Below are 26,307 nucleotides of genomic sequence, written 5' to 3'. Positions count from 1 at the left end.
ATATTTTCAATATGGTAGCAATGTTTCCATCATATGAAGAGATAACCTCGCTAGAAAGGAAATAATCGCGGGAGTGCGTCAGTGGTAGTAATTGCTCTCTCACAATGTATACAAGGATGCCTGCTGGCCCTATTCAAGTCACATGTACACCATATCTTTATGTACACTTCTCATCAGGAAATTGAACGAAAAGCAGGAGTTCGACGTGCACACCGCTTTAGATCATGTATCTCGTTTCGACAGAAGTAGGAATAGTCCCTGGATGAAGTATTTCATAGTGTCTAGATCATATATGATGGTAGTCAGTATTTCCTCAATGGCTTCAATTGTTTCGATAGCACTCTTATTTGCTGTAGAAGTGATATATCTCAGCAAATGAGTAGATAGTTTTTACTGGAAACTTGGCTGAAGTGCAGTTAGAATATGGATATAGAGCCAACAGAACTAAAAGGAGCAATCATTCTATTTACTCTCATGTACTTTATGAGTTCTTTTCCTTCTCTGTAAATTACCAGATTTCTCCTCAATAGCACGAGGTAGACCGGCCAGAACCCATGCTCAGTCTGTCACACAGCATATTAAACATTTGAAGTCAATTAATTTAATATTTAATAATTATTTTATTAACAGAAATGCCAGTATACAATAACGATATTAGTAGTAGTTAACAAAAATGGTATAAAATGCCACAATACATCCGACCTTTAAACCATCATTTTTTCTTCACTCGTAAATAGTAAAGAGAGCTTTAAGTCACCCCCTGAGTTTATATTCGGGTTGCATATCCACCTACTCATGCATATTTCAAGAACGCAACCTTAGGTATCATGGAAATTACATTCCATGTTTCATGTGCAAAAATGGCGTTGATTTCGTGGACCGGAAACTCAAAGCAACTATTAATGAGTTAAAAAAAGAGCCCCAACTGTGATACTGTTAGGTACTTGCTGAAAAGGTCACCTATGTGCAGTTTGGAGAATTAAATGGGAGCTTAGAAAGTGAGAAGGAACCGAAGCACTTACCCGGCCTGAGAAGGCAGAAATCACACGTAGATTTCGCCGCCGTCGTGCTATTTCCAGTTGTTGTTATTATTGTTCTTTTATTAATGGTATTATATAAATTTAAGATCATAGAACTATCGTAAACGACTTATTTTCACGATTCCCACAAGGTTTTCGGCTTTCCAAATCACTGTGTTACCCGGACAACAGAATGTGGCGGCCATCAGCTGAGCTCTTTATTCGAGACTACACCCTATAGCTGAGAGTAGTAGCTTGGAGGCTAGAATTGAATATTAGAGACTGGAAATAATAAGACTTTGTCTGGAGCTAAACCCAATTGGCTAAATATATTGGACTCTCCAAACCAAGTCCTGGGTGCATATACCAATATCGACAGTTACCCGGTGTTAAGGATCTCATTATATATTCTCATATTATTCTCATATCTATTCACAACAATGAACTCCAGTCAGATTCAGACAGAAGGTTGATTATTCTGCCTTAAGTATCATTTATTCACTAGATTGAGGTTTAGATCAATGCCAAATAAACTATATGAATTGAGGACTATAGACCTAGTGACTTTACAACGTCCTATTTATCAATATATATTGTTATAAGTAGAAAACCGATGTGAAAAATAATATATAGAATCAAACTACCGCCAGAATCTGTCAGAGCATACAACACGTGCTCTTCGGACCTAAAGATAATTGTATGATATTGACAAAGCCAAACAGATTTAGTAGTTTGAACATAGAATAAAACAATTAATAGTAATATTACAAAAAGAGGGAATAAATAAGTTAGCAGAGGGGCCCCGCCCAGGTAATAACGAAAATCACACTAGTCAACTCACCAGGTACTCAAATTCCACCGCTCCCACGAGCAGAAATCAGAGAAATTAAGGGATGAAAAAAAAAAAAGCACGCTCACTGACTAGACTTCCTAGTTGGACTCAGAGTGCCAAATTAGGGCTACATAATCCGAAAATAGTACTCGGATTTGAGAGTAGCTGAAGATGCTAGTGCAGAAAACTTGGCTATACAGACCAGCCATCCCCACTCTCAACTCAATAGCCGTCCGTTTGCCATCCCCATCACCTGGACACCATTCCCCTCTAAAGCTCCTGCGAAGCAGGAGCCACGGGGTCTGGGGCGGAGCCCCAGCCGCCGGAGGCATAGTCACCCGCGCCAACGTCTCGAGTGACATATATCGGTGCATATGCAGGGGGTAAATTAAAGGTCGCGCTTAGACGCGGCAACGCGGAAAAACTATAAATTGGGGGAACGCGTCCCAGATCAAGATGCCACTTTTTGACCACCTTTTCCACGATTCGCTATTCACACATCCGATTCATTACACGCTCTATAATGACCCAATCCGCAGTTCCTACTCTTAAAGTACAGCTGTTGTCTGAGAATGCCAAAGCCCCCACTCGTGGATCCGCTCTGGCTGCTGGATACGACCTTTACAGCAGCGAGGCCGCTGTCATTAAAGCCCAAGGCCGAGGTCTTGTTAAAACTGATATTGCCATTGCCGTCCCTGTTGGCACTTATGGCCGAGTCGCCCCAAGAAGTGGACTGGCTGTTAAACACGGACTCAGCACCGGAGCTGGTGTTATCGATGCCGATTACAGAGGAGAGGTGCGAGTTCTGCTGTTCAACCACAGCAACGAGGACTACACAGTGGCTGCTGGCGACAGAATCGCTCAACTGGTGCTAGAAAAAATCGTCAACACCGAAGTCGAGGTCCTCACAACTCTCGACGAAACCGAACGAGGCGCTGGCGGGTTCGGCAGCACTGGCAAGAACTAGATCACGACCCATGAACCTTCTTTACTTAATTCAATTAATCACTCGCGCTGGCGGGGAACATGCCTCCGGCGGCTGGGGCTCTGCCCCAGACCCCGTGGCTCCTGCTTCGCAGGAGATGGCTGAAACTGTCGACGGAACGACTCGAGCGTAGCGAGAGGAGCAACCAGGGTCTGGGGCGGAGCCCCAGCCGCCGGAGGCATGTCCCCCCCTCACAGAATGTGTGTGCTATGAACCATGATTTATGTACAAAATGAACTGGATAATTAAATAATGTATCTTATACACGCAGACTACAGCGGCAGGACAGTGCAAGCCGGCACGGGCCGTCTAGTCCCGGTTGTCGGCTTCTTTTTTGGCCTGTCCAGCAGCAGCAGCAGCCGATTTGACGGCGTTGGCAGCGTTGGTGGCGGCATCGCTCTTTTCTTTGGGCACTTCGGCCGCTACAGGCTCGTCGTCCTCGATACTCAGGTGGTCTCTGACTTTGATGACATGGCCGCTCTCCATTTCCTCGTCGTTTTCGTCCTGAATGAGCTCCTGTTGCTCCTTCAACACCTCGAGACGTTGCTTGTTAGTGGCAGATGTAGACGACACTTCGAGCTCGGCTTCGTGGTATAACTCTTCAGGAAGTGCGCTTAACACAGCTTGAATACCGTCATAGTACGAATCAAGGTTATCAGGCTCGCCGTAAGTATACGCCGAACTGAGAATCAAAAGTGTACTGGGCACTTTCTGGTGCAATCTAAGCTCTAACCATGTGGTCAGATCGTCACGAAGTTTGGCTGGTGATATTCCATAGGTCTTGATACCTCTGGAAGCACAGGCAGATTGCAGCTCAGGAACCGACAGAGACTCGACTCCTTCATAGTCAATGGCTCGGTCGTCTTGTTTAATCTGTCTCATTCTGTGACGAATCGAGTACCGAAGCATCACACTGGTTCCATACGGATGGATATTGATATATTTGGCCATAGCTACCAGTTGAGGACGCGACAAATTATCGAGAACAACGTCATCTTTAAACAATCTTGCTACTGAAATGAGCAGTTCTCTTGATGGTTGTTGCACACTAGACTTGACTTGCTTGAAAAAAGTGGCAAACTGCTCTTTTTGCTCGGGGTTGACCACTACTGGGAACACCATTCCACTTTCAGTGACGGTCTGACGCAAAAACTGCGACACGGCACCTCGAGTTTTCCGGAGTTTCTTGGTCTTGGCTTCCTTGTCCTTACCAGACTCGTAAGTAGAAGGAAGTAAGTTGGGGAAGATTTTCAATGCAAATGGCAATAAAAGTTCGGCAAAGGGAACAAGAATGAACATGGAAAATGGAACTAATCGCATAATATCCTGAAGAGTTCTGTTCAGTTGACGGTTCTCTCTTCTTGTCAGCTCATATCCAGCTGCCATTTTAGCAAGCAGTTTAGTCGACACTTTGAATTCATAACCGAGCAGTTTAGTACCATCCCAGTAATGTTGCGCTTCATGCTTGACTTTTTCCCATATAGTGAGTTTTTTCTCCACTTTGGCTGGTGCAGTCTCAGTAGTGCCAGAAGAACTTGAACCAGTTGTCGAGCCAGTCGAGCCAGTTTTTGAAGCAGTTGCTGAATCAGATGATGAAGCAGTGGCCGACGAACCGGATGAAGACCCCGAGCCCGAGACAGCCGCGGCAGCAGCAGCAGCAGCAGGTTTGTCGTCCTTTTTGACGGATTCCTTCTGAACCGTCGATTGGAACCGTCTGCCAATGACAAACAATAATGGCGAACTCGTATTTCTTGTGGAATTTGTATGAACGAGACCCACAGTAGCCAATTGACCGGATCTGGCGCCGGCAGCAGTCAAAGTTGACAGCGACCGGCTGCTCAAGCTGACGATTCCCCGACCAACTATCAACTGTTAGTATCCGATTTTCCGTTGTCCGGATCACGATCCGACTGAAAAAAAAAACCTTCATCCGTATACCAATCCATACCAGGACCACCGAACTCACCTTTGACCCGAGGAATCAACCCGTGTCGAATTATACCCATTCTCTGTACACCCGACATTCTAACTCCGACAAGCGACGTTTAATGTAAGAGGCGAACTCCTGCTCCGGCTGAAAATCAGCGCTCGGGGCCCCATCCATGCGCCTCGCACCCTCCCGCCATCCCATGCCAGCCGTTCCTGCACCTTTCTCGCACCGCACCCCCGAGGCTGGCTCCTCCATCTCCGAAACCGTCCTTGATCCCTTGATCCCTGTCAACCACTCCGAAACCTCTCACTACCGTCACCCGGAACCCGACTCGAGCGGAGCGAGAGGAGCCACGGGGTCTGGGGCGGAGCCCCAGCCGCCGGAGGCAGATCCGCCAGCCCCATGTGTGCCTCGGCGGCTGGGGCTCCGCCCCAGACCCCGTGGCTCCTCTCGCTCCGCTCGAGTCGGGTTCCCGCTGGTCGCCGGGAGTGGTTTCGAGGGGTGGAATGGGGGCCTGGGACTGAGTAGGGACCAGGAATTCGGGGTCCGGATAATTTTTTGATCACGTGATGGTGGATGGTACGGCTGGGATGGTGGTCGGTGGAAAAAACTGTATCAGGGAGGGAGGGTGCATATGCAGTAGAAAAAAAATATTTGGATAGGTTTCGGTCCAGGTCGAGACGATTCATTCAGCTTCTTTTACAGGGCTTTGGCATTTGTATTATGGCTAAGAGAAAGAGCGGCGATTTCTCCAAGAAAACCAACGGCTCGGTCGGGCAGGCTGCTGCCGTTGAGACTGCGTTGCCCGCTAAGAAGCAGAAGGTGATTGCATCTCTGGCTGATTTGTCTGAGGAAGAAGATGATTTCGACAGCGATGAGCAGGATCAGGATGACGATGGTGAGGAAGATGAAGATGAGGACGAGGAAATGGATGAGGATGAGGAAGATGACGAGGAAGAAAATGGAGATGCTAGTCAGACTCGGTCCAAATCCAAGCAGTCTATCTCTGCTCAGGATGTTCAGATTGCTAGAGAGACTTCAGAGCTTTTCAAGTCCAATATTTTCAAGATGCAAATTGATGAGCTGCTCACTGAATTGGCACTGTCTGAAAAGTATACTCAGTCGCTAGATAAGTTCTTGTTCCAGCTCAACCATGTTCTGCAGCAGAGTTCTTCAAGGGAGCAGGAACTGTCCCTTGGTCAAGCTGTTAAGCTCGTTTCATCTAAAAAACTCGCTATCCCGTTTCCTGATCCTAAACCGTCTCCTGACATTAAATACAAGTTCAAGATTGCTCATCCAGAAAGTATTAATATTGTCGGTAGTTATTCGATTAAAACTGCTGTTACCCAACCAGAAGGCGTGTCCATTGATCTACTTATTACTATGCCTTCTTCCTTGTTCCAGGAAAAAGACTATGTTAATTACCGTTACTTCCACAAACGTGCATTTTACGTCGCTTATATCGCTTCAATTATCAGGGCTGACGAGTCTCTGCCCGTCAATGTCTCATACACTCTTCAACATGACGACCCTTTAAAACCTATTATTAGACTTACATTCACTGATTCAAAACTTGCCAAACGATTCAACATCAATGTTGTTTTCGGAGTTGCTCCCACCACTTTTGAATCTCGTAAACTGTCACCAGAAAGAAACTGTGTCAGACTTCAACAGGATTCTACTGCCGATAATAACAGTGCAAAGATGCTGCCACCCACTCCGCTGTATAACTCATCACTATTATCCGACACTACTTATTCTTCATATCTCGAATTCATTCACAGAGCTTGTCATCAGTGTGAGGCATTCAAAGACGCTGCTAAGTTGGGTCGTTTGTGGCTCCGTCAACGTGGTTTCGACTCGTCTCCAAGACATGGTGGTTTCGGTCATTTTGAATGGTGTTTGTTAATGGCTGCTCTTTTACAAGGAGGTGATCGATCTGGTTCATCAAAGGTATTAATGGCCGGTTATAGTAGTTACCAACTTTTCAAGGCTACTCTGACCTTCCTGGCCAACAACGACATTTCTGGTCGTCTGGGACTATCTTTCTCTACCGTAAAGGGCCAGAATACAAAGCTGGAGAGTTTAAAGCAGTTTGTTCCTCAGTCGCCTGTTCCTGGTACTGCTGCTTTTCTCTTTGATAGAGACTCGAAACTCAATGTATTTTACAAGGTGTCCGCCTGGAGTTATTCTCTGTTGCGTCATGAAGCTGCTGTAACCAGTGACCTGTTGAGTGATGTAGTTAAAGACCGGTTTGATGCCATTTTCCTTGAGAAACTGACTGTTCCCCAACTACGATATGACGCTTTCTTTACTGTAACCTTCCCTGATTTCAACAATACTATATTCAGTCCATTAAACAGGATCAATTACCGGTCTTATCAACACTTTTGTGTTGAGAAGCTGGCCAAAGTATTGAAGTTTGGTTTAGGTTCACGTGCAAGACAGTTAGTATTTACTCCTCTTCCCTCTTTATACTCGACTAATGCTTCATCTTCGTCGTGGAGTATATCCAAGCGCAAGGGTATGTTCGAGGAGAGTGCCATAGCTGTCGGTGTTATTTTGGACCCCCAGGAATGTGAGAAACTCGTTACTCATGGACCACCATCAGAGGACGCTAGTGCTGCTGAGAAGTTCCGTCAGTTCTGGGGCAAAAAAAGTGAGCTTAGAAGATTCCAAGATGGTAGTATTATGGAATCCGTCGTTTGGAAGCACAGTCCAACAAAACCAGTAGTCAATTCTATTGTTGAGTATATTCTTTATCGCCACTTTAAGGGTTCAGAGATTGAAAATACCCATGACAACATCCTCAAGTACCTACCTCTTCAACCTAGATTCCCTGGTCACAAAGAGCGATCGGTTATTTCGACCCAACTCTTCCAAATCAAGTACCAAGCATTCCAGCAAACCGCTAATATCATTCAAAACTTGTCAGAGCTTCCACTCAGGATTCGCTCTGTCCTTCCTGCATCTTCGTCACTTCGTTATACCAGCATTTCTGAGCCATGTGCCTATGACTTCACTTCGGATGACAGCATAGCCCTGGGTATTATCGAGTTTGAGTCGTCCAGTAGATGGCCCGATGATGTTAATGCTTTAGAAAAGACCAAAACTGCCTTCCTTCTGAAAATAGCCGACCAGCTGAGAAAGCAGGAAAAGAACATGGTTGTGCTTGTCGGTGTTGAGTCTGCTGACGATTTCATTCCTAATGGTCCTGATGAGGTTGGCTTCCTACAAGTTCAGACCGCTCAAGGCTACTCCTTCAAGTTCAGAATCAGAAACGACCGTGATGAGCAGCTCTATCAGCGTCTGAATGAGGAAAAACATCAACAAAATACCTCAGTCCATCTATATCAGCAAAAGTATTCTGAAGTCACCACTCACAATCGTGTTATCCATACCTTGAGTTTGAGATATCCCTATTATTCTGCTACTGCTCGTATGCTCAAGGTTTGGTTTAAATCGCACCTTTTGGCCAGTCACGTTCGCGACGAGGTCGTAGAGTTATTGGCGCTGAAGCCATTCTTAGATTCGTCTCCTTATGTTCCTCCTAGTAGCGCTGTGACTGCCTTTTACCGGGTATTAGCGTTCTTATCGACATGGGACTGGCGTGAGGAACCTCTTGTTCTTGACACTGAAAAGGCTTCCGATGCTAGTAAGGACGATGTCGTTGCTACTACTTTATCCGCTGTTGAAGGAACTGCCATGTCATTGCCATTCTACCAGAAAATCTCTGATGCATTTTCCAAGCACAGAACACAAGATCCAGCTCTCACACTCGCCCCAATGTTTATTGGAACAAAGTACGATCCTACTGGAACTCTGTGGACACAGCAAATTCCCCGTTCTGAAGTTGGAAAGATTGTTGCTGCCCGTACAACCGCTTTAGCTAGAGCTGTTGATCATATGTTGACATCGGGTCATGTTGACCAATCGCTCATGTTTACTAGTTCATTGGTTGATTTTGATATCCTCATTCACATCAAGAATCCATCCTCTGCTGGAGACGTCGATGCGGGGTATAAGAATCTTCAATTACCAAGGCCCGTCGAAGACTTGGATGAGTTGGTTGAAAAGTCTGTTAATATTGGTCTTGAGTTTTATAAGGATCTCGCCAAGAAATATCAGGACACTCTTATTCTATTCTACAGTGGATCACCAGATGATAAGACATGTGAAGAACAGATCATCGCTGGTCTCTGGAAGAGAGAGATTCTTCAGCCTCAAAAGTTCAAGGTCAATCATAACTTCTCAACCATTCCAACCAAGTCAAACGTTGTCGAACTGAACAAAGACGCTATCATCGAAGAGATTGCAAGAATTGGTGGTGATCTTGTAGTCAAGATTGACGTGTAATATATGTATATATTAATATTATTGTAATGAATTTGTTTATAAATATCATATCTAAGACCTCTCGACGATATCTCGGATTGGTCGTGGCATAGGATATGTTGGTCCTCCTGTTAGCAATTTACGCAAATGAACCCCATAGTCAAGTCTACATTGTAATGCCTGTTGAGTTGACATACTTGTTGTATAGCAGTAGTTATCAAAACGGCAATGCGACCGTGTACAGTCGGGTGCGTACGGAGACCGACGATATGCGTTATCCGAGTACTTTTGTGACATTAACGGATCATTTTTAATTCCTTCTGCTACTCTATGCCAAAATGAAGCATTGAGTGGTTCTGATTTTGGCCATGCCTGGTATGCATCGTACTCTTCTCTAGCTGAATACTCATATTTCCATTCCAACTCCCTATCATCTGCAAATGTATCATTCAGTGGAGCATTGAATGTATATGCTTCCATTATGTCAAACGACCCAGAGTCTACTTTATAGAATCTGAAGCCAGGGTTGTATCGTGAAAGTGGAGTAACTGATGGCCCAATCCATGCTACATTGATGGCATCTTCAATTGCCTTTGCTGTCGCATTGTGTTTATATAAAACTGTGAACTCATCTTGATGCGTGTGTCCAAAAAAGAGACCAGCAATGGTCTCGGGAGAAAATCTATGGAAAATTTGGTAGAGTGATTGTGATGCAATTGGCATGGCTTCATCAGAAAGACCACCAGGAGGAACATGAGCTATCACCCAAACTCTTTCTCCCTTGTTCTCTGCTCTGATAAGCTCTTCAACAAGGAATCGTAGAGTACCTGAGGTGTCAGGATTCTCAATGTTCCAGTAATTATAAAAGTTCCATCGATACCAGAAATTTGAGTTGAGAGATATAATTCTCAAGTTCTGTCTGGTTAAGGTCGAGTAAGCTCCATAATGTACTCTCGCCTGTTTGGCCGTGGCAGGGTTGAGCCATTCGTTATCTTCCCAAAGCTTTGCCATAAGATCAGTGTTGAAACTGAATAAATCGGCAAAGCCCGATGAGGTTTGCGCTACCTGACTAAAGGGATAACTATCATGATTTCCTAGCACTGCATAGACAGGTGTGTTGTTCAGGTATTTCTTTAAATAGTTCATAACTTTTTCTTCTTCTAAAAGGCTCTGTTCATAACTGATCCATGCTGGGTTGTGGTCAACCATATCACCAGTGAAGATTGCAAAATCATAGTCTAGGTTTCCTTCTCTGTACAGATTAGAAAGGCCTGCTAGAGAACCGTCAACAAGAGCTGGTGGGGCATCACAGTTATAGTATCCCATTTTAGGCGCTGGAAAAGGTTGCTGTATTGGATCTCTTATGGAACTGGGAGTGCAGCACATTATACCTATACAATTGCCTTCTGATCCAACAGTATAATCAGTAGACAAATGAATATCCGATAGATGGACGACTCCAAATGTTTTACCAGATCTTGGTGGGATCCTAGCAGAATCTGGTTTTGGTGGCCACCATGTCGATAGATCGTAAGACGGTGTTGTGGGTAAATCGCACAAACCTTGAAGAATGTAATGGCAAAAATATTCCCCATCCAGACCCTTTGGTTCCATCAAAGTCAGTACGTTTATCAAGTGGGTCACAAAGGAACTCTGTTCCCCCTGTATGGAACCATAATACTTCAAGTCACATCTTGATGTTCCAGCCAGCTTCTTATGTTCACAAATTTTGCGAAGAAATATTGGAATAGATTCTGGTGAATTCAAAGAAACCTTTTTGGTCAACTCTAATCCATTTTTGCATACTCTACAGTAGTCACCATTCTTGGAATTTTTATACATGCGAATGAGCTTTCGAGCTAGGGTGCCATTTTCAGCGGTCTCTTTGAGTGTTAACCTCTCTTGATGGTTTAGTCTTGTCTGAGTTGAGAAGCTGAAAAAGATACATGACCAATATATTAAGCTGAAAATAAATGTTTTCGACGCCATAGCTCTCCGTAATCGATCTCTATATACGGTAAGTCTAGACCACTGATCAATTTTTCGTATTTGGTGGGCCAACATGACAGTTCATGATCTCACATCGATACCAACGCATTGATAACATGATTCAAGGATCTTTGAGATTCATGGTAAGCAAGAAGTAGTATAATAACAATGCATCAATTCTAGAGTACATGCAGAAACAATTAAATAAACAATAAAAAAATGAAACACAAAAACAATATATAATACTTTTAAATGATACAATTGGAACATGACAGTCCCAGTTTAGAGTTCATTACCCGAATACAATAGTCCATTGATTTAGAAAGTGGTCTTCTTTCCTTGGAAATCGGGGGCACCACGGGGTCTGAAACCACCTCTGCCACCACGGTCACCGAAACCGCCACGAGAACCGCCACGGCCACCGAATCCACCACGGCCACCACGACCACCACGGCCACCGAAACCACCACGACCACCGGCACCAGGAGCAGGAGAATCTCTAGGAGTGGAGAAGTCAAGACGAACAGGACGTCCGGCAATGTCAGCACCTTGGAGGTTGTTCAAAGCGGTTTGAGCCTCTTCAACAGAACCGAATTGAACGTAACCGAAACCCTTGGGTTGCTCGGTCTCAGGGTGGGTAGGGATACGGACAGAGATGACGCTACCTTGTTGGCCAAAGGCCTCGAAAAGTTGATCACGGTCAGTGTCGAAAGACAAGTTACCGACAAACAAAGTGTCAGAAGGAGCAGAGGGCTTGTCACCGTATTGAGAAGCTCTGTTGTTAGCTCTGGTTTGAGGAGTTTGGGGTCTTGAGTTAGAAACATCAAGGTTGATGGGACGGCCATCGATTTCCTTTCCTTGGTACTCGTTAAGAGCCTTCTCAGCAAGAGCCTTGCTCTTGAAGTCGGCGTAACCGAAACCCTTGGATCTGCCAGTGGCTCTGTCAGTCATGACACGAGCGCTGATGAAACCCTCGGCATTTTGGAACTCCTCAGACAGCCAAGCGTCATCGATGTTCCAAGAAAGACGACCGACAAAGAGAGTGGTTTGCTCCTCGGCAGATTCCTCGACCTTTTGCTTCTTAACCTCAGTGGGCTTCTCCTCTTCCTCTTCATCATCAGAGGCCTTTCTCTTAGTGGACTTCTCTTCCTCCTCATCATCAGAAGAGTCGGAATCAGACGAGTCTGAAGAGTCTGAGGAATCAGAGTCAGAAGAGTCCTTCTTGTCCTCCTTCTTCTCCTCCTCCTCATCAGAGCTAGAGTCAGAGTCAGAAGAGTCCTTCTTTTCTTCCTTCTTCTCCTCCTTCTCCTCTTCAGAATCAGATGAGTCGGAGTCTGAATCGGAATCGGAGCTAGAGCTCGAGCTAGAGTCAGAGTCAGAGCTGGAGCTGGAGTCAGAATCAGAGCTGGAGCTGGAAGAGTCAGAGTCAGAATCAGAATCAGAATCGGAGTCAGATTCAGACTCGGACTCGGATTCCTCCTTCTTGGACTTCTTCTTAGACTTCTTCTCCTCCTTGACTGGGGTCTTGGAAGGCTTCGAAGTAGAAGCCTTCTTCACCTCTTTAGCAACCTTGGAGCCCTTGGTTTGAGCTTTTAAGACTTCAGTCTTCTTATTATCCTTAGATTTTGATTTAGCCATTTTTAAGTTTTTTTTCAGAAGTAAATTTCACCAAGAATAGTGTGAAGAAGGAAGAGAAATAATTTTTATACTTGCAATGATATTCCAAAAAAAAAAAAAAAAAAAAAAAAATAAGGGTTCGGTAAAATTTTTCAAAAAAAAGAAATAAGTACAGTATGTGATGGAGCGGCGTAAAAAAATGTTGATAGCATTGAAATAGCACAATGAGACAGAGCTCCTCGATATCTCACTTCATTGCTAGTATTTTTATTAGGAGTTTGTGCAAGCTACAAACTAGAACTATAGCTATAGACGAATTTCACAATTTTAGGTGTTTTTTAAAATTCTTTGGTAGGCGATCGCTACTGTAGTAGGAAATAAGACCTCATAACGGTTATTCAGGGTCCGTCCTGCTTGGGACATCCAGTTCAGTGTATTACACTGCAGTCACAAACCAATTTGACCGCTGATTGTATATCATTCCTATTAGATAACTGAGGCGGGTCCAACAAGGCAGTAGGTCGTCTGCTAACTGCACTCTACCCCTACCGCTATCTCACCGTTGATTCCATGCATGAACAGGATATGATAAGGCACCCTGAGGAGCATAGACCTGTAGATCCATCGAGTCGAATAATTCCATAAAACAAGTAAAACTTCACGAACAGCGAATGTCAACCCCCCAGCCAGCTCGCGAAGCGAGCACAGCCAGGTCTGGGCGGAGCCCAGCCGCCGGAGGCATGCTCCCCCAACCAGGTTTGATCAATGGTTTAATAAAATAATAACTTAATAAAATAATTTAATGATAATAAAAATAATAATAAAATAATAATAAAATAATAATAAACGTTTAGTTAAATAAGATGCATTGTTGTCTAATCATCAATAGCGTGGGATGACAGCTCGGTGATCTGGCCTCTGGAGGCGTACTTGTTAGGTGAGGATGATGAGGATGAAGATGAGGTGCGACGTCGGAAGTGGATTGGTAGTGCAGGAGTTTGAGCGTGGCCTCCTTTGCCAATTGCTTCTAGTCTTGTTCGTAGTACTGATAATCTATGGCTAATACTGGCGATGAACTTTTCGACAATTGCCCGGTCGTCGTCATCCAGTAGTTCGTCTTGTTTGTCAGTGACCAGGAGTGCTTCCAGCATCCAAACAGCTGTTCCATAGGAGAGTTCACAACCTTCCAGGTCCTCACCCACTTGTTCGTTGACGGCAGCGGCTCTGGACATTTCTAGAGCTCGGTCGAAAATGAGCTTTTCAGCAGTAATCGATGACGACTTGTCCATCGACCTTCTGTCAGAATGGCTAGCACTAGCAGCAATGCTGTTCCGACAAGCTTCAATACGATCTTGGGCATACTCAGCTTTCTCTAGAGACTCGTTGAACTTTTCACGAATCCACTGCACAACGTCGTTCAGTTGAAGTGAGGCTCCTTTACTATCGTTCTCATCCCACCATCCGGCAGCCTTTTCCATTGCTTTTGATAATAATGACAGAGTCTTGACGTAGAGAACCATTGCTTCTTCAGCAACAACTGTACAGGTCTCAGGGTCTAGGTTAAGCAGATGCTCGTCGGAGGTGGTCCTGCTAGCATCCTCTGATAAGATCCGTTCAGGGTCAGTAGGAAGCAACTGTGAATACTTGACCTCGGCAAACAAGTTGACAACTTTTGCTTTAGTTGCTAGTGCTTCTAATTCCTTGATCAAGATCCGTTCCTCGACCTCGATTGTCGAAGGAATGGGCCGTTGAGCAAATTGAGGTGGTGAAACCGATGTTGTAGTTCCATTAATATCGACCTTGGTGCCGAACAAACGAGCAGATGCCATACTAAGAGCTTTTGTCAATGCATTGGTAGGAGAGCTGCCATAACCAATGGACATCCTTCTATCTCTCTGCATGTTATTCTGCATGATTGCACGAATCGGAGAGACCGAGAACTTGGCGGATGTTGGTGAGTAAGCTACCTCATCAGCAAATGCATTCACTTCAACCGTTCGCTTTTCTACCACCACATATTCCTGTTCGAGACTGTCGTCACGTACTGATGGTCGTGATGATGAGTAGTAAGTAGATGCAGAGGCGGCGTTAGTCCGATTCATGGGTATTGCCACTTGGTTATTGGTAGTCGTTGGTGACTGCTCACGTCGGTCTTTGGATCCTGAGTTATCTTGTTTCTGGTGCTCTTGACTGCCAGGATTACTCGATCTGTATGATTTCCGGTCGTCGACTATTAAAGATGTATTTGGAGAAGGGGTTGAATTGTTAGCGACTGCACGTCCAGGGTACTTATCAGGGCTGGATCCTGTATTAACACGAGGTCGATTCAGGTTAGTTCCCTCGGGTGATGTCGCATAACTGTAGTTAGGAGAGTGAGAGTTTGTGCGGTCCACACGCTCTACATTGTCCTTACCAGACTCATGTTTCGCAGGAGAACCAGTCTCTGATCCCGATGGTGGTGTTGGAAGCCGTGTGGCTGTTGGTACGCCGTCGATATACTCGGAAATAAAAATCTTCTCGTCCAAATTAGACTGATCCAAAGGTTTGTTTTCGGTAGGTATATCTTCGCGGAGAATTGGATTCTGGAAAAACTCGCTGAACCCTACTCGCTCGGTAGGTGATTTCTTCAGTAACGAGCGAATCAATTTCCGGATTTCCTCGCTCGCATTACTAGAACTTGGAAACGCGATTTTATCATCCGCTTGTTGAATTTTCTTGAGCAAGTCAACATGGTTAGCGGCCTGGAAAGGTGGCTTTCCAATCACCATCTCATAAACAACTGCACCAACAGACCATAAATCGGCTTTAGCATTGTATTTCTCGTAGCGGAGAATCTCCGGAGCCATGTATAAAGGAGATCCACACAAAGTTTCCGCCAATGATGTGCTTGGTAGACTTCGAGCAAACCCGAAATCGGCCAATTTCAGCACAGGAAGCTCCCATTGACCAGCATATCCGGCTTCCTCTGCCTCTTTTTTACTTTTCTTTGGCGGTAATAGTAGCAAGTTTTGAGGCTTGATATCTCGGTGAACTAGGTCTCTCTGTCGGAGAAACTGTAGAGCACTTGCAAGTTGCTTGAGGAAATGCCTTGCCAGATCCTCATGGAGACCTTGTTGAGATGGGTATCTCTGAAACAGAGACGCTACAAGCGGTAGAGACTTGGAAATCTTTTCTCGATCACGGATAAAATAAGATAAATCACCCAGAGAACAGTATTCCATGGCGAGGTAGAAATGAGTCGAAGTGCGTCTATAGTCTAGAAGTGCCACAATATGAGGATGCTTCATAGTTTTTAGAATTGAAATCTCCGACTCCAGGTTCTCGAGCAGTTTCTTGCTCAATTTGACCCGGGACACAGCCTTGATGGCTACGCCCGAACCTGATGGAACATGTTCACCTTTATAAACCGTGGCAAAACTACCCTTGCCGATTTCCTTGCCAATTCTATAGTCCTTGAGCTCTTGATGGCGTGATGACTTGGCATCGGACATGAGATGTGACGGTAGTGTACGTGGGGTGTGTTAGTATGCGAACCAGTAAGGCGATGAGACGTGGACTGAGAATCAGTCGCGGGCACGAAACAGCTGTATTGATGTGTCCCTAATTCAATGAAATTAAATTCTCAACAATAAATAAATAACCAGACGGTAAAACCAATCTTCTGTTCTGTTCTAATTTGTTCTGATCTGTTCTAATTCGTTGCAGATATCCTACTATCAAAGTAGAATACAATCAGGATCGCTCGCTACACACCTTAGCGGGACCTTAAGACACGAGCACAGTACAGAAGGTAACCAGCGAAAACAATCGAACCAGCAAATAAAACAATAAAAACAATAGAGACAAACAAGAACCGGTCGAAGAGGGCTGAAAAACAAGTCGAGATCAAACCAAAAACCTCAGACTAGACTCCAGTTCTATTGACGCGTATAGTGGCGACAGCGAAAACAGCGGTTGATTATGCGAGATGTGCGATCGATGTGATGCTGATGCGAATGTTGATGATTCTGAAGATATCGGCGTTAAGTCGGCTATCACGTAAACTCAGGTGCCCGTTTTACAGCAAAAATATCGAGAAACGAGCGTTCTATATATACTCGGAAGTACCAGTTGATTTCACTTAGTTAACTAATGGCACGCAGTCGCAGACAGGCCAAACAAGCGAAGTTATCCGTGTAATTAATTTCTACCGATCTGCTGGTAGTGGCAAGTAAAGTATGGTATGTGAAGGAGATGATTGAAAGTTAAGATGTTATGCGATTTGTAAGAACCTAACAAATTAAATATTACCAACTGTAGTAGTACCAGTAAATCCTATAACCAGTAGTAGTAGCTATCAGCGGCGGCGGGAAACGGAGAAAGGATGACTGAGACCCTGCTTAGTTTGACTACTGGCTTGACTGCTGACCCAAAGCTGCTGCTGCCTGGCTGCTTGATTCCTGATTCAGCTATTACCAGTTTGAGTAGTGGTGACGATAGTGTTGGTGTAACAACAAAATAAACAGGCGATACCTACCGGTTGAAAGCAAAAAAAAATATAAGTCTGTTGTAGCAGAATCGGTTCTTGCTGATACAACAACAACAACAACTGCGATAACAATAAACAAGCACACGGGAAACAACCGAAACGGTACCAAACGGGGTGGAAGGTGGTGGTGGTGCGTGTGCGTCTAGAGCCTAAAATATATTATTACAATAATCAATCAATATATTGAGGTAGTCACATGAGGGTTAGGGCCGCCGGTGTTATCAGGTCGCAGTAAATGATGCCACAGGCAAGGGTGCCTTTCCTGATCTGGCCGATAGTATCATTCGTGCTGCCTGTGTCACCAGATGTGACAACAGCGGCACAGTCGGTGGCGGGGTCGCGATCCCGCCGCTACCGCTTCGCGAAGCGGAGCACTACCAGGGTCTGGGGCGGAGCCCCAGCCGCCGGAGGCACACCCACCCGGCCCGTCTGCCTCCGGCGGCTGGGGCTCTGCCCCAGACCCCGTGGCTCCTCTCGCTTCGCTCGAGTCGGGAATGGGGGGGTATGGAGTAGAAATGGGGAGCGTGACGGGGTGTTGGAGGTTGGTGAGATAAGAGGTGGGGTGGTGGGGCAGCTGTCGGTGATAGCCCGCTGGTCGCGGGGTCATGCCGGAAAGCCGTTTAGCAGATAGGGGTCGGGTAGCGGGGTAGCCAGCCCACTCAGCGGCTGCTGCTGTGTTTTATGTGCCTTTCTGCTGTTGGCTGTAGCTATGGCGACTGTATCTACAGTGACAGGCTTTAGTTTATAGAGAGTGTGTGTGGGCGTGTGGTGGGCGTGTGTTTGTGCGGGTGGGAAGGTGGGGTGCGAGTGTGTGTGTTAGCAACTGATAAGCACAAAGCAAGCCGACTGCCAAGTCCATTAAATCCAGTAAATTCATTATTACTGCTAGCGGTTGCTTAGCGGTTGCTAGTGGTTGTTAGTGGTTGCTTTCTTAGATGATACTAGCAGTTCCTGGTGGGGATGTGGGGAGGTGGTCTGTCAGATAAGGGGAAGTCTGAGTGTAGTTAGTTTGAAGCGTTGTTAGCGTTAGCGTGGGTTGTTAGAAGCCACAGCTCTAACTGGATTGGCGCCTGGATAAGCCCAAATAGGACAGCGATGATGCGATATTCGCACCGCAACCGACATATAGCGCACTGCACATGTGATATTACGGCCTGTTACGTCAGCCTGACCCCATATGACCGACTGCCGATGGCTGAACCGCTGGCTCCTGATCCAGCAACAAAACTCCCACTCTGGGCTGTTTCGCTGGTTTCGACTGGTCTGGTTGGTCTAGCGAGCCGTCCATAGTCCCGTAAAAGGGTGCATTCCTTTCCCTTCTCAGCATTCCCTCTCATTTCTTGCTGCCTCCCTCCAGCCAGCAAACCCAGTCCTCACTGGACCTCCAGTCCCATCGACACGGCTCGTTTCTCGCTGTCTGACACCCTCAGCCACCCCCGACTCGAGCGAAGCGAGAGAAGCCACGGGGTCTGGGGCAGAGCCCCAGCCGCCGGAGGCAGCACCACCCCCCACCGGCGTGTCCAGAACTTGAGATATTTATATATATTATTTCCCATTCGGGTTGCTTTCTTGGGGTCAATAACTCAAATAGATCACATTACATGCTCGGCAGGAAAATAATAATTAGAATAATACCTTGTTTCCACTGTTCAGCCACAGAAACCGATCCCTCCCTGGCTCTATCTCGCTGACAGCTGTGGCGCTACCGACACCCCACCTGCCGTTTCCGACGGCCGGGTCTTATCAGCACGCACCGATAAGGGCACGTTCGCCAGGGGGGTCCAGCCTGCCTCATCTGCGGAAATGTTACTCGGTCACACGAGCATTCCCTGTGTCCCGTTTCGGCGTGCAATACGGGCTGTGTCTGGGGGGAGGGGGTCTGCCTCCGGCGGCTGGGGCTCTGCCCCAGACCCCGTGGCTCCTCTCGCTTCGCTCGAGTCGGTTCGTGGGGTGGTGGTCGGTGGTTTTTTTTTCGTTCGGACTCAATTCATGGTAGGGGTGGCCACGGTAGGGGTAGCCACGGACCGACTCGAGCGAAGCGAGAGGAGCCACGGGGTCTGGGGCAGAGCCCCAGCCGCCGGAGGCAGTGGGTCCTCGTACAGCAGCAGGTGGCCTCTGCGTGGGTAACCGGCGAAGCGGTATGTGTCAGTGTGGAATGTGGGTACTGGGGGACCGTGCAGACGGTGGCTGGTCCGCTAGGTACGTGGAGAGCCGTGGTCGGCCCGTCAGTAGCCGGAATGGGTGCCAGGGGGTCAGGATGTGTGAGAAGAGAGGAGAAGAGAAGAAGTGGACAATAAAACAAATTAAATTAAGAGATTCGTAACCCGAGTAAACACTATGCTAAATATAATATAATATACATGAATAGAAGCGTGCAAACATCTAAACTGTTTTTTTTTTCTTTTGGAACGACGCTGACAGCTCTATTTGTGGTCTTTGCGAGAGCTGGTGGTCTTGACAGCTCGCTCGCTGTCGCTATCAGTGTCGTTTTCGTCGTCTCCACTGGCTGTGGCAGACGAGTCGTCGTCTAAAGTGGACGTGGTGGAGGTAGTGGATCCAGTGTGTCTGGCGTGAATCCGCATGTGTTGTGCCAGATTGTCGGATCTGGAGAACTTTTTGCCGCAGTCTTCACACTCAAATGGCTTCTCGCCAGTGTGAAGTGACCGGTAATGACGTTTCAGGTGCTCCTGTCTTCTGAATGTACGGTTGCAATCTTCACACAGGAATGGTTTCGACGAATCGTCGTTGTTTGAAGGCTTGCGACCCCGTCGGTAGACTGTCACTGGCAGAGAAGTGGACCCTGATTGTGATTTAGAGTCGGATTTTGATGACGAGGCGTGTGTATGGTCGGAACCGGCTTTGGAACAACAGCGGTCGGATCTAAGAGACTTGTCGTCTTTTGTTAGCGATGCTTCATATTCAAAGTCATCGGGGTTGATTGGCGAAGGAATGTCTTCTTCTTCAATAGTGGCATCCGACTCGGCTCCAGGAGATGCGATATCAACTGGAAGACTGGCTAGAGTCTCAGCAGTGAGGTGTGGGCTTACGGGAGAGACTGCTGAGAAGGTAACAATAGTAGCACCACTGGAACCAACGTGAGAAGTAGAAGATGCGGGTTGCGAGGACTTTCTGCGCTTTCGTGGTGGAGCAGCAACTCTTACTGGGATCTTGGCAGAGTCTTTGCTGGCAGTAGCAATGGGTGTGGAGGTGGTGGTATTATCGATTTCTGACAGATCAAGTGACAGTTCTGACTTTCTCTTGCGAACTCTTGGTCTAGGGGTAGTGGACTCAGAAGCAGGAGTCTCGGACTTCTTTCTGTCTTTAGGGCCAGCCTCGGACTTCTTTCTATCCTTCTTAGCAGAAGATCTTCTTCGAGTAGCCTTGGCTTTAGGCTCGAAGTCGATGCTAGTGAGTGAGGTGGTACTAGTAGCCATGATGGAACTCTCGCCAGCAGTAACAACAGTACCAGCAGTAGTAGTAGTAGCACCAGAGGGAGCAGTAGCAGCACCAGTGGAAACCGTGGCAGCGGCAGGAACCTTGGTTTCCAGAACAGGTTGAGACTCTGCCGACATCTGATCAGCAGCCAGTTCCAAACTCTTGGGATCGCAAAAACTAGTGTCCATTGGACTGGTAGATATAATGCTGATAGGAGAGTCTGTTAAAGAGAAGAATTGGTCGTTGCTGAATTTGGGCTTCTCGCCACCCAGGCAGAAGTCGGCCAATGACTCTTGATAGTGAATGGGAGACTCGGAAAAATCGATTCCTAGTCCAATTGGGCCCTGTGGAGGAGAGTAGTAGTAGTTGACCAGGGTCGAACTACTGTCATGCGGCAGTCCAGCAATGTTGGGGCCATATGAGTATGATGGGGTAACTGGTGAAGTAGAGTATGACGATAAACTATCGTCATCACCAGATACTTGGAGAAGTGGGGGCGTAGTAGATGAATAATTGGGGGGGACCACAACTGGTGCCAGACTATGATGAGAAGTAACTAATGGATGTCCAGTGGCTTGCCAAGAGTCAAGACCCAGAGTATGGTCAGCTACAGTAGCCTCAAGTGAAAACTCATCCTCTTGTAGTAATAGACTATGACGGCCCAAAGATGAAACAGTAAGCATTGGCGAATAAGCAGACATTGTGATAAATAAGTATGAGTGTCAAATATACAAAGTGAAAATAATAAAAAGTGGAATTTAGCGAATTGGTGATAAGACTGAAAAATAATTAATTGGTGGAAGCTAGGTATTATTATGAGAGATGTGGTGGTAGTTGTGTAATGAGATGAGGCAGGTGCAAGTGAGAAATAGTAGTAAAAGAGCGAATAGAAACTTGGTCGAGCGAATGACTTATAAATATCTTCAACTCACAATTGACGACAAAGTTTAAAAAACCTCCAACTGGTTCCGTGGATATGCTCTATATATATATAAAAACAAGTTTTATAAGTATAATAGTGGTTGTAGAATCATATCATTTATCGTCTCTTGCAACCAAATAGGAACGGGAGTGGGATTTTATTTTGTCGAGAAAAAAGCAAATCAAACGGCCTGCAGAAAAAAGAAATAGCTATGGCAATATGGAAGATAAGCCCTGGCGCTAGAACTTCTGCTTGATAAAATAAACAACCCCCTTACCCAGGGATTCTGCAAGGAGCGATAAAAGCAAATATGCTAGGGGTGCTTCAACTCTGTAAAAAGTAACTTTGAAATGTTTCAAAAAAAAGTAATGACGGAAATAGCTATAGAAGTTAATAAACTATAGTTGGCGGGATAAACTGGCGCGCTGTTCCCCGACTGTGTTGTGGTAGGAACTTAATGAACGAGCTCTGAGACGGACCTGTCTCACCCTTTGGCTGCTACATCTTTCTGCTGTCAAGTTCAAAAAAATCTTGTGCGCGGCCGACCACTCTTGGTCAAGGCGTAGTTTAATAAGCCATAATAAGCCATTAAATATATTTTCAGCAAAGTTTACTAACGGAAGTCTAGATTAATTAGCGAATCGTAAATGATATTTTTTTATTGTATCGATTATTATGAGTACGATGGAATACGCAAGATATGGAACAGGCGGCTTATGTGAGGTTAACTGATATTATGAAACAGCCAAACGGAAGATGCTGCTGGAAACGGCAAAGTAGATCCATAGTCGTCCTACTTAAAAGCGGGTGGTGCTGAAATTTTCGGTGCTGTGTGTGATCTTAATAGCGAGGTGGTACTACCTGGTCGCTTCTGCGAGTTGTCCTGCCGTTTCTGTTAGAGAGAGTCGCAGTCGCAGAAGCAGCTGCCGGCCTTGCTATAGCTGTTGACGCTGACGCTGCTGCCGCTTTTACTGCTCCTGCTGCTGATGCTGCTACTGCTGCCGCTATTGGTACCGCTAATGTTGTGGTGCTGCTGCTGCTGCTGCTGCTGTTACTGTTATCCAAAGCCCTCAAATCTCACTCCCACTCTAACCTATAGGTCTATGATTTGTTACTATAGCCACTGATCGCTACCCCCGCTTGCCTGCTACAACAGCACCCCGAAAGCGTGCTGTTGAATCCAGCCCGTCTGTATATGTATTGGGAGGTTGGTTTTTATAGCTTATGATACATACAGCGTTATCCGCGATTGTGGCTCCACAGCTCTGCCGCTGCTGCTACTGATGCTAATACTACTACCACTGCTTCTACTACAACGCTACAATCAATAATTTCTACTATCCTCACTAACACTTTAACAACTTTCAATTCAAAAGTTCACACTTGAAAACTTGAAAAGTTTTCTTCTACCAGAATTGACAGTCTGGCATTTTCAATCGTGTCAACTCGCTATTAACCGGATTGACATTTTGTTGGTAACTTTTATATGAAGATCACACGCATAAACACCCACTGAGTGACGCGGTGAATCCTACCCAAGCGGTTGTCCGGCTGCCATGGTTATCCAGGCCGCTCACCAACTGGAGGAAACAGTCCACTGCAAACCATAACTTAAGGCAATGAGTGGCCTGGCCAAAAAAACATTGATGCTGCTGCCATAACGCAGAATTGGCTCTGCGTGGCTCTGAGTGGCTCTGCGTGGCTCTGCGTGGTCTGCGTGGCACTGTATGGACTGTGTGGCCCTGTGGCCCTGTGTGGTCCTCTGTGGTCCTCTGTGGCCCTCTGAATGGGTATTGAATGCGTCCCTAGAAAGTGGAGAAACCCTACTTGGAGCGGAATTTACTTGCTGCTGCTGCCAGCAGTGCCTACTGCGGCTTGCCAGATTGTCCATTCATTCATTCACTCATTCACATATTCATTCATTGAATACTTAGTTATACGAGAGCGTAGCCCAGTTAATTAATATGTAAAACCCTGTTCTATATAAGCGTGGTTTCATGTCTGGAGCTTATCCAAAGGCTAATTAATTCCACTCACAGACTTCGACATGAAAATTACTGTGCTGTTCTAGGAAAAAAAATTACCACTCTCGAAATATTTTTTTCACCCTAGCCTGATCTGGCAATGATATTGGCTTTTTTTTTGCGAGGAAACAAGCGTGGATAGCGTTCTGCGATCGGCCTCCTCAGCCGTGTGTCATGCACAAGAAGAGTAACATCAGTGAAGGTGAGGGGGACAGGGTCGTAGCGAATCCATCCTGACCCCGCAGACCACAGCCGGTACGGTGATGTGATATAGGATCACCGCCATCGCAATTTTCACCGGAAGCAGGAAGTCAACAGTACCGGTGCCGTTGACCGACGGTGCGCGCCGTATGTTATTTGTTTCAGCCGGCGCACACGGGCGGGTCGGAATGGGGCCTCCGGCGGCTGGGGCTCCGCCCCAGACCCCGCAGCTCCTCTCGCTGCGCTCGAGTCGTTTCCGCCGACAGCCCCAGCCATCTCCTGCGAAGCAGGAGCTACGGGGTCTGGGGCGAAGCCCCAGCCGCCGGAGGCACCTCCGGACCCGGTATTAATCCATACAGCCCTGAAATCACCAATGTATCAAACAAGTTAACCTTAAGGGTCTGTAAACGTCAGAGGTTTCACCAACTCATTTCTGCTAGTTCCCGGTTGGTACCGATGCTTCGCTGTCGTGTAAGCACCGAGCCTAATTGCACCGTCTACTGTATAGATAACGTTTCGTCTTCTCAAGCAAGGTTTATCTATGATCTTCGTGGTGTTGGGCCTCGTTGCTTTTTGTAGCAGTAGTCCAACGGTCGCGTCCAAATCTGGAATTATGCATCGCGGTTAGTGACTTGCTTTTTTGTCGTGTGTTGTGCAGAAAACGGATCTGCCGCTGCTCCCAACCAGGTCGGCCAGCGTGGGTATGTGAGTGTCCATCTGTAGTTTATTTCCAATTGTCAACAGGGTTCTGCTTTATGTATGTCTGAGATTTGGTCGTATTTATCTGAGGGGAAGGAAGGAAGGAGTTGTTTTTCCATTGTTGGTTGGGTAGCAAAGTCCGTTGGTTGGTCGGCTTTCGGTAAAGAGGGGTTGGTTCAAGTGCAGACTGTTTCTAAAACTTTCTACCATTGAATCTATTTCCATCTGTTTAATGTAACACTGGTTTAAATCGAGTCAATTTTTTTTTTATCTTTTCCAATCGACTATAGTCAAAATATAGGGTCAATAGGTACGGACTATTGTGGCTGGTTTGTCAAAGCCAAGTTGGTGCAAGGTTGTGGTCCTGGCCACATCTTACAGGATGGTCCGTGCACCGTTGCCCACAGTCCCCACCACCGACAATGATGGGCTCACAGCATAAGCGGGTCCGCTTATACAGGGTTAGTGTTGATCCAACGGCAGGTTTCACCGTGCTGGAAATTCAGCGGTAAAAGTATCAGAGAATTTTACAAGTAAAAAAAAAATTCTCTCGGTACGCTAACTTGTAGATCTGTTTATCAACAAACTGATAGTCCAGTCACCCTACAGTCACCCTACTATCTGATCAAGTTATATTATGTCGACAGATCAAGCTAGCTCCCTGGAAATCTACGTTCTAGCCTAAATCTAGTTTATTAGTACACTAGTGTATTATTTAGCCCGCGTAAACGCCTAGTTTGATGAGTTTAATTTTAAGGGGTGAAAAAATATTACTATATCTCGTTAGATAGTGCCAGGATATATGAAACACGGCATTAGCGTTGTCTTGGCTCTGATTCAATCTACTAAAACCCTTCGCTTGAATGCCAATACCGATTTGAGGCTCCGCTCATCCTTAAGATTGGCTGTGATCTGTGAGGCATCAACGTCCAAAACCAGACTGTGCTCCATTACTGTTATCAGCAGGAGCTCCAGTCGGATCCGGGTCAGTGCATTCGTTACACGTTACTCTGAAATGTAACTCAATACTCAAATGGTTTGTCAGATCACTGACCACTATTTATCCATCCATCAGATCAGTGCCAGATCAATGCCAGATCAGGTGGTTTCGTCTGTTCGATGGTTCGATTGGTAGCTGTGGCCTGTTAGGTGCTGCCATATATTTCACCCCTATGCCGTGTTCATGCGTGGCAGACGACATCATCCAGACTGATCTATAGCTCTCCCTGAATTATAGCTCTGCGTTAGTATAGCGTTGTTTTATCCTCACAGACCCGTGTACGCAATAAGTTAGTTGGTCTCGAGGTAATTGTTTGGACCGGTTTAGTTCAACACTACTGTTGTGTTATTAGCGTGGTATTACAAAAAATAATTATATATTATATAATTAAAAATCTTTATTTTGTTCTTACTCTCGTATGTCGCTTCTGTTACAATCGTTGCTGAGGTTTGTTGTGGTGGTTACTGTCGTACATAGTACATCTCCTGTTATCCTGTTACCCCATCTTGACAAGCCAATAGGCAGCTGAGATCCATCAAAAAGTACTCTCATGTGCGTGACGGCCGGTAAAGGGTCCTGAAACCACTCTCCAGACAGGTTGACCCCAGTCGAGCCCTGCAGAAAAGCACCCGCATCGAGTGCCAGCTATTTTGACGATCGTCATAGGCTGCCTTGCAGCACAGTATGTATTATGTACATAGTAACTCTGGTTATCACTTGTAAACAAACTGCTAGGAATCAGCAGCAGGACCCACTCTGTTACAAGCTTGGTAGGAGGTGGCTGGCATACA

At 46.1% G+C, this 26,307-nt stretch overlaps 7 protein-coding genes across 7 annotated transcripts; 2 read left to right on the top strand and 5 right to left on the bottom strand.

The window, feature by feature from the left end:
• Nucleotides 1-2,374: 2,374 nt before the first annotated feature.
• On the top strand, nt 2,375-2,818 carry DUT1 (bifunctional dITP/dUTP diphosphatase; the record flags this gene model as incomplete). The annotated part of the gene is made up of 1 exon (XM_018878027.1): nt 2,375-2,818. The coding sequence occupies one exon, from the start codon at nt 2,375-2,377 to the stop codon at nt 2,816-2,818; it is 444 nt and encodes a 147-aa protein (XP_018735372.1).
• A 327-nt stretch (nt 2,819-3,145) lies between these two features.
• On the bottom strand, nt 3,146-4,842 carry YLH47 (Ylh47p; the record flags this gene model as incomplete). Its single annotated transcript, XM_018878026.1, has 2 exons — nt 3,146-4,698; nt 4,785-4,842. The coding sequence occupies 2 exons, from the start codon at nt 4,840-4,842 to the stop codon at nt 3,146-3,148; spliced, it is 1,611 nt and encodes a 536-aa protein (XP_018735371.1).
• Nucleotides 4,843-5,489: 647 nt separating this feature from the next.
• UTP22 (Utp22p) lies at nt 5,490-9,122 on the top strand (the record flags this gene model as incomplete). The annotated part of the gene is made up of 1 exon (XM_018878025.1): nt 5,490-9,122. One exon carries the CDS (start codon nt 5,490-5,492, stop codon nt 9,120-9,122), a length of 3,633 nt encoding a protein of 1,210 aa, XP_018735370.1.
• Nucleotides 9,123-9,173: 51 nt separating this feature from the next.
• AWJ20_1170 (uncharacterized protein) lies at nt 9,174-10,943 on the bottom strand (the record flags this gene model as incomplete). The annotated part of the gene is made up of 1 exon (XM_018878024.1): nt 9,174-10,943. The coding sequence occupies one exon, from the start codon at nt 10,941-10,943 to the stop codon at nt 9,174-9,176; it is 1,770 nt and encodes a 589-aa protein (XP_018735369.1).
• A 465-nt stretch (nt 10,944-11,408) lies between these two features.
• Nucleotides 11,409-12,728, bottom strand: NSR1 (Nsr1p; the record flags this gene model as incomplete). The annotated part of the gene is made up of 1 exon (XM_018878022.1): nt 11,409-12,728. One exon carries the CDS (start codon nt 12,726-12,728, stop codon nt 11,409-11,411), a length of 1,320 nt encoding a protein of 439 aa, XP_018735368.1.
• An 854-nt stretch (nt 12,729-13,582) lies between these two features.
• On the bottom strand, nt 13,583-16,198 carry ATG1 (serine/threonine protein kinase ATG1; the record flags this gene model as incomplete). Its single annotated transcript, XM_018878021.1, has 1 exon — nt 13,583-16,198. One exon carries the CDS (start codon nt 16,196-16,198, stop codon nt 13,583-13,585), a length of 2,616 nt encoding a protein of 871 aa, XP_018735367.1.
• Nucleotides 16,199-19,658: 3,460 nt separating this feature from the next.
• COM2 (Com2p) lies at nt 19,659-21,371 on the bottom strand (the record flags this gene model as incomplete). Its single annotated transcript, XM_018878020.1, has 1 exon — nt 19,659-21,371. The coding sequence occupies one exon, from the start codon at nt 21,369-21,371 to the stop codon at nt 19,659-19,661; it is 1,713 nt and encodes a 570-aa protein (XP_018735366.1).
• Between the last annotated feature and the right edge of the window lie 4,936 nt (nt 21,372-26,307).

This window comes from Sugiyamaella lignohabitans, chromosome A (genome assembly GCF_001640025.1).
Source record: "Sugiyamaella lignohabitans strain CBS 10342 chromosome A, complete sequence".
NCBI classification, from domain to species: Eukaryota; Fungi; Ascomycota; class Dipodascomycetes; order Dipodascales; family Trichomonascaceae; genus Sugiyamaella; species Sugiyamaella lignohabitans.
The sequence above is the reverse complement of the archived record's forward strand: the minus strand, read 5'-3'. Positions and strand labels throughout refer to the sequence as shown.